This window comes from Neomonachus schauinslandi, chromosome 7, assembly GCF_002201575.2.
Source record: "Neomonachus schauinslandi chromosome 7, ASM220157v2, whole genome shotgun sequence".
Classification (NCBI taxonomy): Eukaryota; Metazoa; Chordata; class Mammalia; order Carnivora; family Phocidae; genus Neomonachus; species Neomonachus schauinslandi.
The window spans coordinates 39547171-39565268 of record NC_058409.1 but is presented as its reverse complement, the minus strand read 5'-3'; the positions used below and the strand labels follow the sequence as shown (position 1 = coordinate 39565268).

Here is an 18098-nt window from a genome sequence, read left to right as displayed (position 1 = left end):
TCTATTTTTGTGTGTGGTGTAAGGAAATGGTCCGGTTTCATTCTTCTGCATGTGGCTGTCCAATTTTCCCAACACCATTTGTTGAAGAGACTGTCTTTTTTGGACATTCTTTCCTGCTTTGTTGAAGATTAGTTGACATAGAGTTGAGGGTCCATTTCTGGGTTGTCTGTTCTGTTCCACTGATCTAAGTGTCTGTTTTTGTACCAGTACCATACTGTCTTGATGATGACAGCTTTGTAATAGAGCTTGAAGTCCGGAATTGTGATGCCACCAGCTTTGCTTTTCTTTTTCAACATTCCTCTGGCTATGCGGGGTCTTTTCTGGTTCCATACAAATTTTAGGATTATTTGTTCCTTTCTTTGAAAAAAGTGGATGGTATTTTGATAGGAATTGCATTGAATGTGTAGATTGGTCTAGGTAGCATTGACATCTTCACAATATTTGTTCTTCCAATCCATGAGCATGGAACGTTTTACCATTTCTTTGTGCCTTCCTCAATTTCTTTCATGAGTATTTTGTAGTTTTCTGAGTACAGATTCTTTTCCTCTTTGGTTAGATTTATTCCTAGGTATCTTATGGTTTGGGGTGCAATTGTAAATGGGATCAACTCCTTAATTTCTCTTTCTTTTGTCTTGGTGGTGGTGTATAGGAATGTCACTGATTTCTGTGCATTGATTTTATATCCTGCCACTTGACTGAATTCCTGTATGAGTTCTAGCAGTTTTGGGGTGGAGTCTTTTGGGTTTTCCACATAAAGTATCATATCATCTGCAAAGAGTGAGAGTTTGACTTCTTCTTTGCCGATTTGGATGCCTTTTGTTTCTTGTTGTTGTCTGATTGCTGTGGCTAGGACTTCTAGTACTATGTTGAACAATAGTGGCGAGAGTGGGCATCCTTGACGTGTTCCTGATCTTAAGGGAAAGGCTCTCAGCTTTTCCCCATTGAGGATGATATTCACTGTGGGTTTTTCATAGATGGATTTTATGAACTTGAGGAATGTTCCCTCTATCCCTCTACTCTGAAGAGTTTTGATCAAGAAAGGATGCTGTACTTTGTCAAATGCTTTTTCTGCATCTGTTGAGAGGATCGTATGATTCTTGTTCTTTTTTTTATTAATGTACTGTAACACATTGATTGATTTGCGGATGTTGAACCAACCTTGCAGCCCAGGGATAAATCCCACTTGGTCGTGGTGAATAATCCTTTGAATGTACTGTTGGATCCTGTTGGCTAGTATTTTGGTGAGAATTTTTGTATCCATGTTCATCAAGGATATTGGTCTGTAATTCTCCTTTTTGATGGGGTCTTTGGTTTGGGGATCAAGGTAATGGTGGCTTCATAAAACGAGTTTGGAAGTTTTCCTTCCATTTCTATTTTTTGGAACAGTTTCAGAAGAATAGGTATTCATTCTTCTTTAAATGTTTGGTAGAATTCCCCTGGGAAGCCATCTGGCCCTGGGCTTTTGTTTGTTGGGAGATTTTTGATGACTGCTTCAATTTCCTTAGTGGTTATAGGTCTGTTCAGGTTTTCTCTTTCTTCCTGGTTCAGTTTTGGTAGTTTATAGAGCTCTAGGAATGCATCCATTTCTTCCAGCTTATCTAATTTGCTGGCATATAGTTGCTTATTATATGTTCTTATAATTGTTTGTATTTCTTTGGTGTTGGTTGTGATCTCTCCTCTTTCATTCATGATTTTATTTATTTGGGTCATTTTTCTTTTTGATACGTCTGGCCAGGGGGTTATCAATCTTATTAATTCTTTCAAAGAACCAGCTCCTAGTTTCGTTGATCTGTTCTACTGTTATTTTGGTTTCCTTTTCATTGATTTCTGCTCTGATCTTTATTATTTCTCTTCTCCTGCTGGGTTTAGGCTTTATTTGCTGTTTTTTCTCCAGCTCTTTTAGGTGTAGGGTTAGGTTGTGTATTTGAGACCTTTCTTGTTTCTTGAGAAAGGCTTGTATTGCTATATACTTTCCTCTTAGGACTGCCTTTGCTGCATCCCAGTGATTTTGAACAGTTGTGTTTTCATTTTCATTTGTTTCCATGAATTTTTTAAACTCTTCTTTAATTTCCTGGTTGACCCATTCATTCTTTAGTAGGATGCTCTTTAGCCTCCATGTATTTGAGTTCTTTCTGACTTTCCTCTTGTGATTGAGTTCTAGTTTCAAAGCATTGTGGTCTGAAAATATGCAGGGAATGGTCCCAGTCTTTTGGTACTGGTTGAGACCTGATTTGTGACCTAGGATGTGATCTATTCTGGAGAATGTTCCATGGGCACTAGAGAAGAATGTGTATTCCGTTGCTTTGGGATGGAATGTTCTGAATATGTCTGTGAAGTCCATTTGGTCCAGTGTGTCATTTAAAGTCTTTATTTCCTTGTTGATCTTTTGCTCAGATGATCTGTCCATTTCAGTGAGGGGGGTGTTAAAGTTCCCCACTATTATTGTGATGTTGTCGATGTGTTTCTTTGCTTTTCTTATTAATTGGCTTATATAATTGGCTGCTCCCATGTTAGGAGCATAGATATTTACAATTGTTAGATCTTCTTGTTGGACAGACCCTTTAAGTAGGATATAGTGTCCTTCCTCATCTCTTATTACAGTCTTTGGTTTAAAATCCAATTTGTCTGATATACGGATTGCCATCCCAGCTTTCTTTTGGTTTTCCACCCCCTCACTTTCAATCTGGGGGTTTCTTTGGGTCTAAAATGAGTCTCTTGCAGACAGCATATCGATGGGTCTTGTTTTTTTTATCCAATCTGATAGCGTGTGTCTTTTGATTGGGGCATTTAGCTCATTTACATTCAGGGTAACTATTGAAAGATATGAATTTAGTGCCATTGTATTGCCTGTAAGGTGACTGTTACTGTATATTGTCTGTGTTCCTTTCTGGTCTGTGTTACTTTAGGCTCTCTTTGCTTAGAGGACCCCTTTCAATATGTCTCATAAGGCTGGTTTCATGTTTGCAAATTCCTTTAGTTTTTGTTTGTCCTGGAAGCTTTTTATCTCTCCTTCTATTTTCAATGACAGCCTAGCTGGATATAGTATTCTTGGCTGCATATTTTTCTCGCTTAGTGCTCTCAATATATCATGCCAGTCCTTTCTGGCCTGCCAGGTCTCTGTGGATAGGTCTGTTGCCAATCTAATGTTTCTACTATTGTAGGTTACAGATCTCTTGTCCTGAGCTGCTTTCAGGATTTTCTCTTTGTCTCTGAGACTCAAAAATTTTACTATTAGGTCGGGGTGTTGACCTATTTTTATTGATTTTGAGGGGGGTTTTCTGTGCCTCCTGGATTTTGATACCTGTTTCCTTCCCCAAATTAGGGAAGTTGTCTGCTATAATTTGCTCCAATATACCTTCTGCCCCTCTCTTTCTTCTTCTGGGATCCCAATTATTCTAATAGCGTTTTGTCTTATGGTATCACTTATCTCTCAAATTCTGCCCTTGTGATCCAGTAGTTGTTTATCTCTCTTACTCTCAGCCTCTTTATTTTCCATCATTTGGTCTTCTATATCACTAATTCTCTCTTCTGCCTCATTTATCCTAGCAGTTAGAGCCTCCATTTTTTATTGCACCTCATTAATAGTAGTTTTTTGATTACTGATTCAGGGAGCTTGTGTTCCCTGCAAGCTTTCCGTACAGCTTTGGAGGCCGAGAGTGAAAATGGCGGCCTCCCAGTCTCCGCCCCAGAGGAGCGGAGAACTCGGGGCCCCGCTCCTCAGTGCGCCCCCAGAGAAAAGCATTCAGTCACTCCCATCTCCCCGGTCTCCGGCTGCACTCTGTGCTCACCCAGCCTGTGACCGAGCATTTCTATCTCTGGCTCATGACCCCATGTGGAGTCTCCAAACCCAGCAGATCCCTGCGGTGCGCTCCCGCGCCACTCCTCCCGGGGCAGGAAGGGGAATCTCCCCGGATCTGCCGCTTGTTGGGTCCCTGCTGGAGGAGCAGTGGTCCGACTGCCGCGGATCACGGTTTATGACAACCCTGAGCTGAGAGCCCGCTCCTTGGGTCTGTCTCTGCTGCCGGCTTCCCCGCTCCGATACCTGGGAGCTCTGCCACACTCAGGCACCCCCAGTCTTTCTGTGACCCCGAGGGTCCTGAGACCACACTGTCCCGTGAGGGTTCCACCCCCCGCTTAGCCACCGGAGTGACGTCCCTCAGCGGAGCCGACTTCTAAAAGTTCCGATTTTGTGCTCCGCTGCTCTATCACTTGCCAGAAGCAGCCGACGGAGGCCCCCTCCCCCACCATCTATCTTCCCGAATATTGCCTCGGATTCACTTCTCCGCACGTCCTACCTTCCAGTAAGTGGTCGCTTTTCTGTTCAGAGTTGCTGCTATTCTTTCTTCAATCTCCTGTTGAGTTCGTAGGTGTTCAGAATGGTTTGATCCCTATCCAGCTGAATTCCTGGGACCAGACGAAATTTAGATCTCCTACTTCCTCTGCCATCTTGCTCCTGGGCTTTTTTTGGCGGTGTGGGGGGTAGTTTTTTTATTACTGATTCAGTGTCCTTACTTATCAGTCTGTTCACATTTTCTGTTTATTCATGATTCAGTTTTGGTAGGGACCTGTTACACTGCCATGATACTTATGTCACTCTCCATAATTTTTTTGTGTGTGTGGGACTTGAACTCCCCACCCAGAGATCAAGACCTGAGCTGAGATCAAGTCATATGCTTAACCAGCTGAGCCACCCAGGCACCCCCCTTCATAATTTATCTGGACACTGTAGTTATCGTCTGACTTTGTCTTGGCTTCTTGTACCACCGTGTTTCTTTCTTCAAGATGCTACTAGAATGATCTTTACAAAATACAATCATGCCACTTCCTGCCAAGGATTTCTCAGTATCTCCCGTCCCCTGTTATTTCTCCTCCTTTCTTTCCTTCCTTTCCCTTTCACCCTAGTTACACCCTTATTCTCTCAGTATGTCTTTTTTTTATTTTTTGAAAGATTTTATTTATTTGGCAGAGAGAGAGAGCAAGCGAACACAAGCAGTGGGAGTGGCAGGCAGAGGGAGAGGGAGAAGCAGACTCTCCACTGAGTACTCAGGGAGCCCGATGTGGGGCTGGATGCCAGGACCCTGGGATCATGACCTGAGCCGAAGGCAGATGCTTAACTGACTGAGCCACCCAGGCGCCCCTCAGTATGTCTTTATACATATTGAGAAATCTTCAGCAAATTGACTTTAAAGGAAAATGGCATTTAATTATCTTTAAACTCGATTAGTTGTTTCGGCATTGTCAGAAAAGCTACTTTGGGGTGTGATGGCTTTGCCTCTTCACTCACGTTAGCTTAGGTTTAGCCCTACGTGGCTGGCAAAGCTATGAGGGCCATGAGGCATGGGCTAGAGTGATTCCAGGTTGACTACAAAGTAATGAGGCTGGCTTCAATCATGGATAAGTTCTTCAGTCACATAATACTGATAGAGTATCTGTTGTCAAATAAAATCACAAAGTTAATGATATCACAGTGATGGCATATTTGAATGCTACATATGCATAATTTGCTACATGATAATTAGGCTTTAGTGATAAACATTTCACATTAGTGCATATAATTAGACATTAATTTTCTCCTCAGAGGTTTGTTCTGTAGCATCTGTAATCAGCATCTCCACTTTCCCCTTTTCTTATAGCTCTTAGAAGACAAAAGTCAAGTGGAGATTCTCAATATTCTACCTTCTTTTGTTTTATAAGCCTGGACCAAAGTCAGGGTCAAAAAGTGGCTGGCCACAGGTCAGATCTAGCTTATGAGTTTTGTTTAGCCTGTAGTTCCTAATCCAAATTTTAAATTAGTTTCCCATGTTTAAACACCAGGAAATTGCAGATAAAATCCAGATCTCCAGCTTCTTTTAAAAAAAATTTATAGAGGCTTTGGCAACACTGTTATTTCTTCCCATTCCAGTGTGGCAAGCATGGACCCCCTTCTTGAACATGAATTGGCATGAACTCTCAGGTTGGCCATAGGCCCTGCTAAGGACACTTCTAGCCACATAGGTATTTGATATGTAACCTTTGGATCACTCATTCATTCAATTAAACATATATTGTGCATCCAGTGTGCCTGGCAATGTTGTAGGCCATTTACATAGGTTCTTTTACTTCACACAACACTGTCACTTTCATTCTATAGGGGCAGAAGTGGAGGTTCAGAAGGTCAAATGTCAAGTGGCAGAGCCAGATTTGACCCAGGGTATGTTTCATGCTCTGTGGTTTCCAGGTCCATCCTTATGACCTACTACTGTTCCCTAGAAACCTAAAAATTGTCATGATGTAGAAAGATGACAGTTTGCAGAAGTTTCTGTTAGTCACTGTTTTCCCCAGTGGCAGCAGTATTTCATGCATTTTTTATAACAAGTGAATTACTGTATTAGTTCACATGTGTATTCATTGGCATTTCCAGGTAAGCATGATACCCCAACATTTTTTTAGATTGTATCTAACCTGCAGATACGGTCCTTTTACACAATGATTAATGCCTTTTAAATAGAATCAAAGAACAACAGAATTTATTTTAATTCCTCTAAGGCAAAAACCTGTTTTAAAAGGTAATATTTTCTGGAAATGACAGAGGTGTACCCTTTAACAGTAATATCTAAAGCCTATTTAAAAGATGCACATTTTTGGGGGCGCCTGGTTAAGCGTCCAACTCTTGATTTCAGCTCAGGTTGTGATCTCAGGGTTGCAAGATTGAGCCCCACGTCGGGGACCACACTGGGCATGGAGCCTGTTTAAGATTCTCCTTCTCCTTCTCCCTGTGCCTCATCCCTACCCCCCCCGCTTTCTCTCTTAAAAAAAAAAAAAAAAGATGATTTTCATATTATACAGAACCTTTATGACAAACATAGAGACAGAAAATGCCATCTGAACGCACACTTACTTTGTGACATTACCTATTTTGCAGGGTTAAATTCATCTTGTTTCTGATTGTTTGATCCTGTGAGAAATGACTACTGGCAGAAAAACGAAGGATGAAAGTGGAAATGAGCACACAACCACAAGGTACAATCTAAGACTAAAACTGTGGGGCAGTCCAAAGGAGTTCACTGGTGTAGCCTGAATTGCAGAATGATTGAAATTGGCTGGTTTCCGCATTTGTGAAATAGAGTATAATCACTGTTCCAAGGTATGCCTGACAAATACTTGCTGGTGAGTAAATCTTCATTCCCCTTCTCAACAGTTTAACGTAAGAGGATAGGTTTTTTTGTTTTTTTTTTATTAAAAGATTTTACTTATGTATTTGACAGAGAGAGGGAACGCAAGCAGGGGGAGTGGGAGAGGGAGAAGCAGGCTTCCCGCCGAGCAGGGATCCTGATGTGGGGCTCGATCCTAGGACCCTGGGATCACAACCCGAGCCAAAGGCAGACACCTAACGACTGAGCCACCAGGTGCCCCAAGGGGATAGTTTTTATTGTTTCTTTAATTCCACACAATATAAAAAGAGTTGTGTGAAAAGAATCAATTAAATTTAATCTGTGCTGTCTGGGAACAGTAGTAGTATTTATGTGAAAGTATACAACATGTCAAGCCACATAAGGTAGATTGTTAAAAGAGTTATAATTTTCACTTAAGATTAAAAAAAAAATTAATTTTTTTGGAAGAGCTTTCCTTCTTGTTGTCAAAAAGTCCTTAGATGTTGATAGTCGGGGAGGCTGTGAGTCAATGGGGCCAGGAGCCATATGGGTAATCTCTGAATATTCTGCTCAATTTTGCTGTGAACCTAAAAGTGCTCTAAAAAAATAAAGTACATTGCATATATATATGCTACAATATGTATAATACAGCTTTTAAATATACATGCAAGATGGCTTTAAAAAATATATACGCAACATATATATACTAAAGCCCACAGGTAAATGGGAACAAAGATAGTCCAGCAGGGGTTGGGCCCCATGCAGGGAAGGCTGCCTGTTGGGAATCAGATTGGTTACACAGGGGGTTGGGGTGGGGGAAAGGACTTGAACAAATAAGTCAATATATTGAGGTACATGGGAGTCAGGTTTTTCACTGTCCAGGAAAGGGTTAAAAATATGGAAAGGGGGGAGACTTGAATGAACCTGGTGGTGGTAAACTGAAATTAGATTGGTATGAACTCATGGTTTGTGTGTGTAGGTTATGTATGTATATTTCTCATATGCACAAGAAATCTATGTATAGTGGATATATAGTAGTTTTGTCTACCTCTACCAGGAGGGCCTGGGAGCAAGTGACAAAATGACACCCAAGAGCAATGAGTATTTTTAGCACCTTGTTTTTAAATACCAGTCTCCATCAAAGGAATCTTTGGAAAATGGCTGATCCCAGGGCTGAAGCAGAGAACACACAAGATGGGTCTCTAAGTACGGAAGTGTTCAAAGAATACTGGTGGCTTGCCAGTGGACAGAGAAGCTGGCTTTCAGAGGCACCCAATGGCTGAGTTCGACCATTTGAGCAAATATATGATGACAGTAATCGATTTTCTCTCACTGAATCGGAGTCCACAAATCCACTCTGATAGAAATGAATAATAAGTGGGAGAAGAGAAAGCTCTTCTTTATAGCAAAATGTCCATTAATAAAATAAAGAATGCAAGAACTAGAAAATCACCATTTGGCAACTATCAGAGTAATAATTCAGAATTCAAGAAAGCTAAGAGCACAGAGTTAAAGTTGAATGAAGAACAAACTATGTAATCTCAAAGTATCAGCTCTGCAAAATACTTAACATAAAGCTAGATATTAATTACAAAGGGAAACAGTAACTTTTTAGTGATGAAGCCTACTCAGATGATCACAGTTAATATCACCAGCACTGGGACAAATTGGCTTTGTAGTGCCCCCTGGTAAGACACACCAAGAGCCCGGCATAGGGCTCCCCTGCTCAGTGGGGAGTCTCTTTCTCCGTCTCCCTCTGCCCACCCCCCCCCAACTCTCTCAAAAAAAATCTAAAAAAAAAAAAAAGACACACCAAGAAGAGCAGAACATCACCTCTCTGATATTCCTCTCACAAATGCATACTCTGAATCCAGTCATGAGGAAGCACCAAACTCCAACGGAGGACCTCTATAAAACAATAACCTGTAATCTTAAAAAATATTAAAGTCATGAAGGTCAAGAAAAAACTCAGGAATGATTCTGGATTGAATGAAACTGAAGAAACTTGACTACGAGGAACACGTGATCTTGGTCTGGCTCCCTTAGCTATGAAGGACATAACTGGGCAGGTGGCAAAATAAATAAAATTACCAACCTTTGTTCAAAAACTTTTATTTACTATAAAGACAAACACCAAAATAGGTACAAATACTATAAAATTGGTTCAATGGGGTAAAAATTTTAATTAAAATATCTCGATATATTTAAAATAACAAAGGATACATTTAAGCCAAATTTTCTTAACCCAGAGATTTTTTTTGTAACATTTGCTTACACAGTAAGGTGCTAATAGAAGTTAGCCCTTAAGCCCTGGAAGTCTTAGGAATTATAGTCACACAGCAAATATAATTTCATTGTGAAAGTGAACTTTGGTAGAAGAAAAATCTATAGGACACCTGAGGTAGTAGAACCTGGAATAAACAGCAGTAGACATTATTTACAACTTTTGAGTACCAAATAACATTAAGAACACAAAAATAATTACACAATACAATTTTCAGTCCAGCTTTGATCCAAAGAAAATAAGAATATTATATCACATTTGCATTGAAAACAAAACAAAAAAACAAAACACCACAATTACCAGCAAGCTGAGGGAACTGCAAACAAACTCAAACAATGGATTTGGACATCTAGAGGCAGTTTGAGTTTGAAATGTGGTGGGCATGGTGATCTACAAAGTAATACTGATTAGCTGAGGTTCCTCAGTTTATACAGTTTACATTTCTGTCAGACACAGTATTAATCTGACTAGTGATGATCTTCCAGTACATAAAATGGCAAGAGTGCATCCGTTAAAGCTTGCACATGAGAAACTCGGAAACAATCTTATTAGGGTTGTGAAAATTCTAAGTAGTCACACACATAAAAAAGATAGAAAATAAAAAAGAAAGTCAAGTACAACACATTTAGAGCTACCAAACTTCACATTTCGGTACTATTTTTAACTCTTCAAATATTGCCAATCTTCCAAAACAAAGGAATGTAAAATTTCACTAAGAGACACATTCACGTAAAAAAAAAAAAAACAAAAAACCTGCCTTTTTAAAATTATATGCAATATATCCCTGTAAACTTATGTTGTAACTTATTTTACTTCCAATTTGTGATGTACATTTAAAATGTACTCTATATAGCTTATTTAGTTTATCCTGAGTCTTTGAGAATAACCAATTCTGTTTCACTCTGCAATAATTCACCGGGCTTCTGAAGAGTTAAACTTAACATCTCAAAAAGTTGTATTAAATATTTAATCAGTACTTGATTTAAAAGACTCACAAAAAAAAGGATAAAAGAGCTGCCATTTTCCTTCAGGATTCCATGCATCGGAATTCAACTCAGATGAAAACCATTAGGTAATTGTGCAAAATCCAAGAATTAGTAAGTCAAATTCAATTTCACTTTTCGTTCTGAACTGTTTTCAGAGTTCCAAGCAAATTTATTTTGTAAAAACACTATTACTCATTGGTAGTTATTAGTTCATTTTTCTTTAATTATCAGCCAGGCCTATTGTAAAGAAATAATGCATGGTAGAAGGAAAATAGCAGTTTAATGTTACTATTAGTGGTGATGGATGATGAATGATGGATTGTTACATACAAAATAAGACTTCAATGGTGTGAAGTTTCCTACAGAAGAAACCAATACATTAAAAAAAAAAAAAATCAAATTTCAAGGTAATCTTGATCTTGGTTTTGAGCTGCATCACAGAGAATAGTTGATTTTCACTTAATTTATATTTAACCTATATGAAAAGAGCAGTGACTGACTCAGTGAAGGTAGTATTTTATTATATTCCAATTTTAAAAACAAACAAAATTAAATCTGTATTAAAAAAAAGCCTCTTGCAATAGCAAGATATTTAATAAACTCTAGTTCACACCTAGTTCTATTTTTTTTTTTCTGGTTTGAAAAGATCACCTTTCCCTGAATATTAAACAAAAGTGAAGGTGAAATGAAAATACAGAACCATGATTTCCAAAAACGAAATGAATGGGCCAACAGTAAAATGCACAGTGAACCACAATTGCCCAGGCATTTAAAAAATAAAGGTCAACTGTGGTTCATAAAGAAGTTACCAACTTTTAAAAATATATTTACTGCTAGTTATAGCATATTCTGACCTAAAAGAGGCAGATACTGATTTATAGCCAGTGACAAAAAAACAACGGAATTGCAGAACCCCCTGCTTGTGATCACGATATGAAATGGAAGAATAATTGAAACATTAAAATAGATCCTGAGCCCCTCAGCTGCTAATATTGCTGAAAAAGTGCTCCAAAAAAACCCAAAAATACGCTTCTGTTAATTAGTCATGCAAACTTCACTGCTTTCCTGTTTACCTATGGCCAGTTCTTTGAAAGGCACGGTTTAGTTTCTGCACAAATTGTGGACTTTTGCATACTAAGCTTAGGTACAGATCATGATTTGTCAATCACATACTTAGGTTAAGGGTTCCCCACTGGTCTTGTTCATTGCTGTTCGGTGGCATGAAGGCCAGCATATTATCAGCGTGGTTCCCCACAAAAGTTTTGCCTTGTTGAGCATCCTGTCTCCATTATAGTTTATAATTGGCTACCAAGTAGTACGGAAGACTGGATGCTTCAGTAGCTCTCTTGACGGAGGTCTGTCCTGAGGTTGAAGTTCTAAACACCGAAGAGCCACATCTCGTAAACCAGGAGACAAATGTGAAGGGATTGACGGAGCAGTAGTTGCACTTGCAATCTGTAAGAAAAACCACCAGCATGCTGACACCTGGCACAGTTGGGACTTCTGTAGTACACATGCATTCTGTACACGGAAGAATTGAAGCTGAAGTGCGTGGACTTTCTTCTGACAGAATCTATGGAAAAACTCACCTGCTGGATGGGAGGCTTCCTCCAAGAACCTTCCAACTTTAAAATTTTTAGAAATTTGACCAAATACATCCTGAGCAGATGGATCTATGGGTTTCCCTTATGGTCTCAAATTTAACACGACTAAGTGCACCAAAATGCTTAGACAGGTTGGTAAAGTATTCACTTTATACTATATGCTCACCTACATTTTCTATTGTTCAGCACAGAGAGCTATTCAAAGTGAGAGAGACCATACCTGTCCATTTAGTGCATCAGACACACAGCTGCACCGATTGAGGAAGGGCTCTAAAGTGTGGGAAGGACCGGAGGCTGTTATGGCAGGTGGGAGGTGCCGGGACAGGGTGCTGGTGCAGTGGACTTCGCTTTACTCAGCCCCAGAGATAATTTGCTTATTCCCATAATAATCCCATGAAGTAGGTGCTGTCATTATACCCATTTTACAACCAAGAAAACAGGGTAGATCGAATAAGTCATTTCCCTAGCCACAGGGCTATTAAAGGCTGGAGCCACGGTTTGAAACCATGTCTGTATCACTCCAGAGCCCGAGCTTTTTTTTTTTTTTTTTTTTTTAAATTTAAATTCAGTTAATTAACATATAATGTATTTGTTTCAGGGGTACAGGTCTGTGATTCATCAGTCTTATGTAATACCCAGTGCTCATGACAACACATACCCTCCCCAATGTCCCACCCGGTTACCCCATCCCACATCAGGGCCTGAGCTTTTAACTAGCACATGTCTGGATCAAAAGCTAAAAACTTCAACTATTATATTCTTCTCCACTGGAAATGGACAGAATGGATTTCAGAGTTGTCAGAAAGGTAGAACAGACAGGATTTGGTACCCGACTCGGGTGTAAATTTCTTAAATACAGAAAATAGTAAGTCAGATTTTAAGAACTGGCAGCTTATGTACATAAAGAGCTCTATGTTTTTACATTTGAAAGTTGGATATATCTATTTACATGTTTCACCGAGAAACAATGATTCATCATTTGCTAACTCACTGTTCACTGTGACTTTATAGAGCTTTACTACTGTGAAAAATGAGGACCAACTGTACATGCTGCCAACATTCACCACACCATATAAATTCCTGGAGATGTATACATGCATATTTATTTCAAGGAGGATATGCTTTCACCTGAGATTGAGAGTTAAGGAGAACCCATGAAAATCTGCCTCCTGCCAGTTTTAGCAGAAAGAAGTAATTTTTATATCACAGTTACCTTAAATATCAAAGCAAGATGATTGGAGTGTTTTTCTGCATTCCAAGGTGGTTTAGCACAAGCCATTTCTATAATGGCACAGCCAACACTCCACACATCACAGCTCCTACCATACTGCTGACCTCTTAGTACCTAAAATAGAGAGTTAATTTGGAAATATGACTCATTAAAAAAAGAGAAAGACATTCTGTAGTTATGGATTCTAGTTTTTTATTTCAGATCAAAACAGTGGTACAGACAGCAATTCCATGGACTACCCTGATGTCTCATTTATTTCATCAACAAGCTTAATCTCCTATGTGGCACAAAAGTATTTTGGAGAATTCTGAGATTCTGAAAAAGTCGCATCATAGAACTTCCAAGCATCCCCAGTGCACTTAAGTAAACTATGGAGCCAGAGGACAAGGATTATCACTACATATAAACATGAAGAGTTCGGAACACAACAGAAGAAGCCTGATTCAGAATAGCAATGCTTAGTTAAACTTCTTCCACTACTACTAAGACCAGCTTCTCTGTGCTCACCTCCCTTTGGAATAGGGAGAGAATAATAGTTGAGATTCCTAATTATGTGTTCTTTGGGTGTACTACAACACTAGTAGTACAAATTACCCCAAAATTCTTTGTTAGAAATAGCCTTATAAGCAAAACTATTAAAACCTGTCTTTTAAAATTTTGTCAAGACAAAGATGGAAAGGTAAGGGTCTGAAATCAAGGATATCATTAAAACCTTATTTTAGAGCCATGAGCTTCTAATTGGTAAGCATATACTGAATAACACTGCAAACTAATTTGCTGTAATTCTGTCACACAGAACTCCAAATATTTTCTTTCATCACACTGAAAGCTGCTTCTCACCTCAGGTGCCATAAATGCAATTGTCCCCAGTAACTGTCCCTGAAACTCTCCTGCACCAGTTCCTTTTGATGCCAACCTCGCTGCAGCTCCAAAATCTGCAATTCTCAGTCTCTGACCTGTGCTGTCAATTAGCAGATTGGCACCTGTCAACAGAAACAGCAAATGACCTTGTATGTTAAAAACAAAAGAACAGATTAAAAACTCAGTAAAGTACTACTCACGAAACAGGACAGTAACAAAGGAAGTGGACATGGAAGCATTCAGAGAAATCTCCCCTCTGAATTCACTTCATTCTTGCTAAAGGCACACAGGTATCAACAGTACAAAATAAATAAAATCCAAATCCTCAGAGGGAAGATCAAAGTAACAAGGCAGAAAGAGATAAAGGCAGACATTTAATGAAATGTTACTAAGTGTTGAAAACCTTTAATATAATGATTCCCAACAAAAATCTTCCCTCAAAGTTAAAATTTTAGTGTAGTTTCCATTTTAAGACAAAGTGCTATTGAAACATACTCACCTAGACCAATTCAAAATATATAGTCCTTTCACAATTATAAAAAATTAATGTTGTAAAATTACTTGAATAGGTTATGTCAAATACTAGCCACAGACATTCATGTCAGAAAACCAAAGCTGTTTTTTTTTTTTTAAGATTTTATTTATTTATTAGAGAGAATGAGCGGGGGGGGGTGGGAGAGGGAGAAGCAGGCTTCCCGCTGAGCAGGGACCCCGATGCGGGGCTCGATCCCAGGGTCCCGGGATCATGACCTGAGCCGAAGGCAGATGCTCAACCGACGGAGCCACCCAGGTGCCCCCCAAAGTTGTTCTTAATAAGCTGAAATGCAAAAGATTTGAAAGGATTTTTCTCAAAAGAAGTACATGATATCCCAATTATTCTAAATAAAACCAGGAACAGGAGCTTTTGGGGAGGCAGTAGGTCATGAGACCAAGACAGGAAATCAGAGACCTGATTTTTATACCTGGTTTGCCATCAATGAGCAGTAACACTGGAAAAGTCAGTCTCTCCGAAGCGGGTAGATTACATGACTCCACAGGTTCCTTTCACTTCTATTAATTCTAGTGGTTTGAGTTACTCAGGAGAAACAATCCCATAGCTGATCTCAAGTTAGAAACCATCAACAAAGGTCCAAGTTGTAAAACTACATTTTTCTATTTATTACTAGTAGGTAGTAATTAGAAGAATACCTACCTTTGACATCTCTATGAATGATCTGGTTTTCATGGAGATACGAAAGGCCACGAAGTAATTGTTCAGTATAGTTAATAACTACTGATTCCTTGAAGGCTCCGTATTTACTGAGCAAATGAGCCACAGATCCCCCTATAAGAAAAACATATAATAGTTATAAACTCAAGCCAAAATTAAAACTGTTCACTACACTTTGGTTATATAAGCTTGTGCCCCAAGAGCTCACATTCACATCTGAAATGTTAAATTTATCCTCTGCATCAGAAGTCAAACAGATTTTAAAACTAACACATTCCAGGAATCTGAAAACCTATCAATTAGACATTTTCATCAAGCTTTCATGAAATAGTTTTTTGGAAGGTCAAGATTTCAGAAAACTTTAAAACTTAACAATTTTACATGGAACTATTTCTGCAATGTACCATTCATCTCTCTTTTTGACCAAGATACACAAAATACCTTTCTTAGTAAGACTTAAGTAAAGATTGCTAACATGTTATTTTGCAGAAGGTAGAGAGAAGCCAGACAAGAGAGGAGCCAGAAGATCCAGCATGAGGCTTCATATTCTACTATTTACCAGCTCTGACCTGGGACAGGTCACAAACTCAATAAACCTCACACTGAGAAGTATTTATAATAGTCAACCTAAAAACAACAATCAACACAGCTATAACCAACATCAGAGAACATACTAAAGAACAGATATGTAAATAGAAATCCATTCCTTCAGTTGCAAAAAAAAATCTAAGAAGTTAAACCACGCACTTATCATTTATTACATCCCAAGTTACTTGTTTTATTGTACATATGATATCACATAAAATTCAGTTTTTATTTGTTCAAGTAGATAATTAGGTTCAACATTATGCTTCAGTGCTAGTTTACCTACAATAATTTTTCCAAGTTATATCTTAATTTCATTTTTATATTGTCATGTTAAAACATCTCAAATCTGTCCCACTGATGGCCACCTGGAAAAACATGAGTCTTATACATAGCAGGTTTTAAAAAAATTATTCCTATAAAACAGTGTTACACAATCATTTAAAAAGAAACACTGAAAAAGTCTGAAAGGTAGAGACAATGAATATTTTTAAAAACATATAATGTATTATTTGTTTCAGAGGTACAGGTCTGTGATTCATCAGTCTTACACAATTCACAGCGCTCACCATAGCACATACCCTCCCCAGTGTCCATCACCCAGCCACCCCATCCCTCCCACCCCCACCTCCACTCCAGCAACCCTCAGTTTGTTTCCTGAGATTAAGAGTCTCTAATGGTTTATCTCCCTCTCCAGTTTCGTCTTGTTTCATTTTTCCCTCCCCTCCCCTATGATCCTGTCTTGTTTCTCAAATTCCTCGTATCAGTGAGATCATATGATACCGAGACAATGAATATCTTATTTATATTTAAATGTAAGACAAAATGGGCAACCCAACCCTCTTGGCTCCCCTCTGTCTTTGGGAGCTTTGTACTATTGCTCAATAAACTTTGCTTTGCTGCCCACCAGTCAGTATAAGACAAAAAAAAGTATTTCTGGTTCGTATTATGTTAGGGATGATTTGCTTTTAGAAAAACAACTACTTATTAAAAATAAGTCTTTATTAAACTGTTTTTCCTAAATTTAGTATCAGCCAGAAAGTTCAATTCATGTACTATTACTGGCGATTTTTATTTATTTATTTATTTATTTATTTTAAAGATTTTATTTATTTATTTGAGAGAGCGAGAATGAGAGAGAGTACATGAGAGGGGGGAGGGTCAGAGAGAGAAGCAGGCTCCTCGCCGAGCAGGGAGCCCGATGCGGGACTCGATCCCGGGACTCCAAGATCATGACCTGAGCCGAAGGCAGTCGCTTAACCAACTGAGCCACCCAGGCGCCCCTGTTACTGGCGATTTAAAACAGGAACATACCTGCCATCCATTCGATGAAGAGATTATAATTGCTCTTCTCACATGTGGCTCCCAACATCCTAATGATGTTGGGATGATTCAAATGGCTCATCATTCTGATCTCTTCTCTTAATGCTTCCACTACTTCTTCTTGCTCAGAAGATGTATTTCTGACATATGTCACCTGTTTCAATAACCATGTTTACAAAGTTTTGAATTCTGATGAATTATTCTATTTACAAACTTCACTAACAATCTGATCTAAAATGGACAAATTCAGATCAGTTTATAGATTAACAGGAGTTGGCATTTATGCTCATGGATACAATGTAGATACTTTATAAAAAACCAAGTCAAGCTCTTAGAAAAGAGAGTCTAGCTTAAGAAGCAGTGAAATATCAGAAAAAGGGAAAAAACTGGGATGTTGCCAATCCTCCAAAACTGTTTAAAGATAGAATGAGAAAAGCCTATTCATAGAAGAACCAACATCATTTAAAAATGAAAGCTTTATTATTTTATCTTGATAAGCATGCTCAATATAAAAAGTCAACTACAGAGATCCCAAGATGCTGCTGCACTGGTAACACTGCTAAAAGGAGTAGGAAACCCTAACTCTTGTTTATAAAAAGCACAGACCCAAACCAAAAACAACCTCTATGAGTCCCATTGTGATGCTGCATCTTAAAATAATCATGCTTCAAGACTATACTTTCAGGGGTCATTTCTACAGTTCATTAAAATAATCATGCTTCAGCTTTTCATTAGAATTCATGATGCTTTTGGTGCTTCAGCAGTATTTACTTTGAAATTCAGGTTTCTGAAAAGAACTACAGTGTACACACACAGGGACATATCCTTTATTTTTCTTATTTGCTCATGCTTCGTTTTTATAATTTAAGTCATTTATGTGCTCC

General features: G+C 38.7%; 1 protein-coding gene across 1 annotated transcript in view; it reads right to left on the bottom strand.

The window, feature by feature from the left end:
• Positions 1-9948: 9948 nt before the first annotated feature.
• Positions 9949-18098, bottom strand: part of MAP3K1 (mitogen-activated protein kinase kinase kinase 1) — a 74975-nt gene continuing 66825 nt past the window's right edge. The window contains exons 16-20 of the mRNA XM_044916787.1: positions 17206-17368; positions 15289-15420; positions 14076-14218; positions 13218-13349; positions 9949-11855 (exon numbers count right to left, since the gene is read on the bottom strand). Of these exons, the coding sequence (XP_044772722.1) occupies positions 11706-11855; positions 13218-13349; positions 14076-14218; positions 15289-15420; positions 17206-17368 (720 nt within the window). The 3' untranslated portion in view covers positions 9949-11705. The remainder of the gene's footprint in view (positions 11856-13217; positions 13350-14075; positions 14219-15288; positions 15421-17205; positions 17369-18098) is intronic.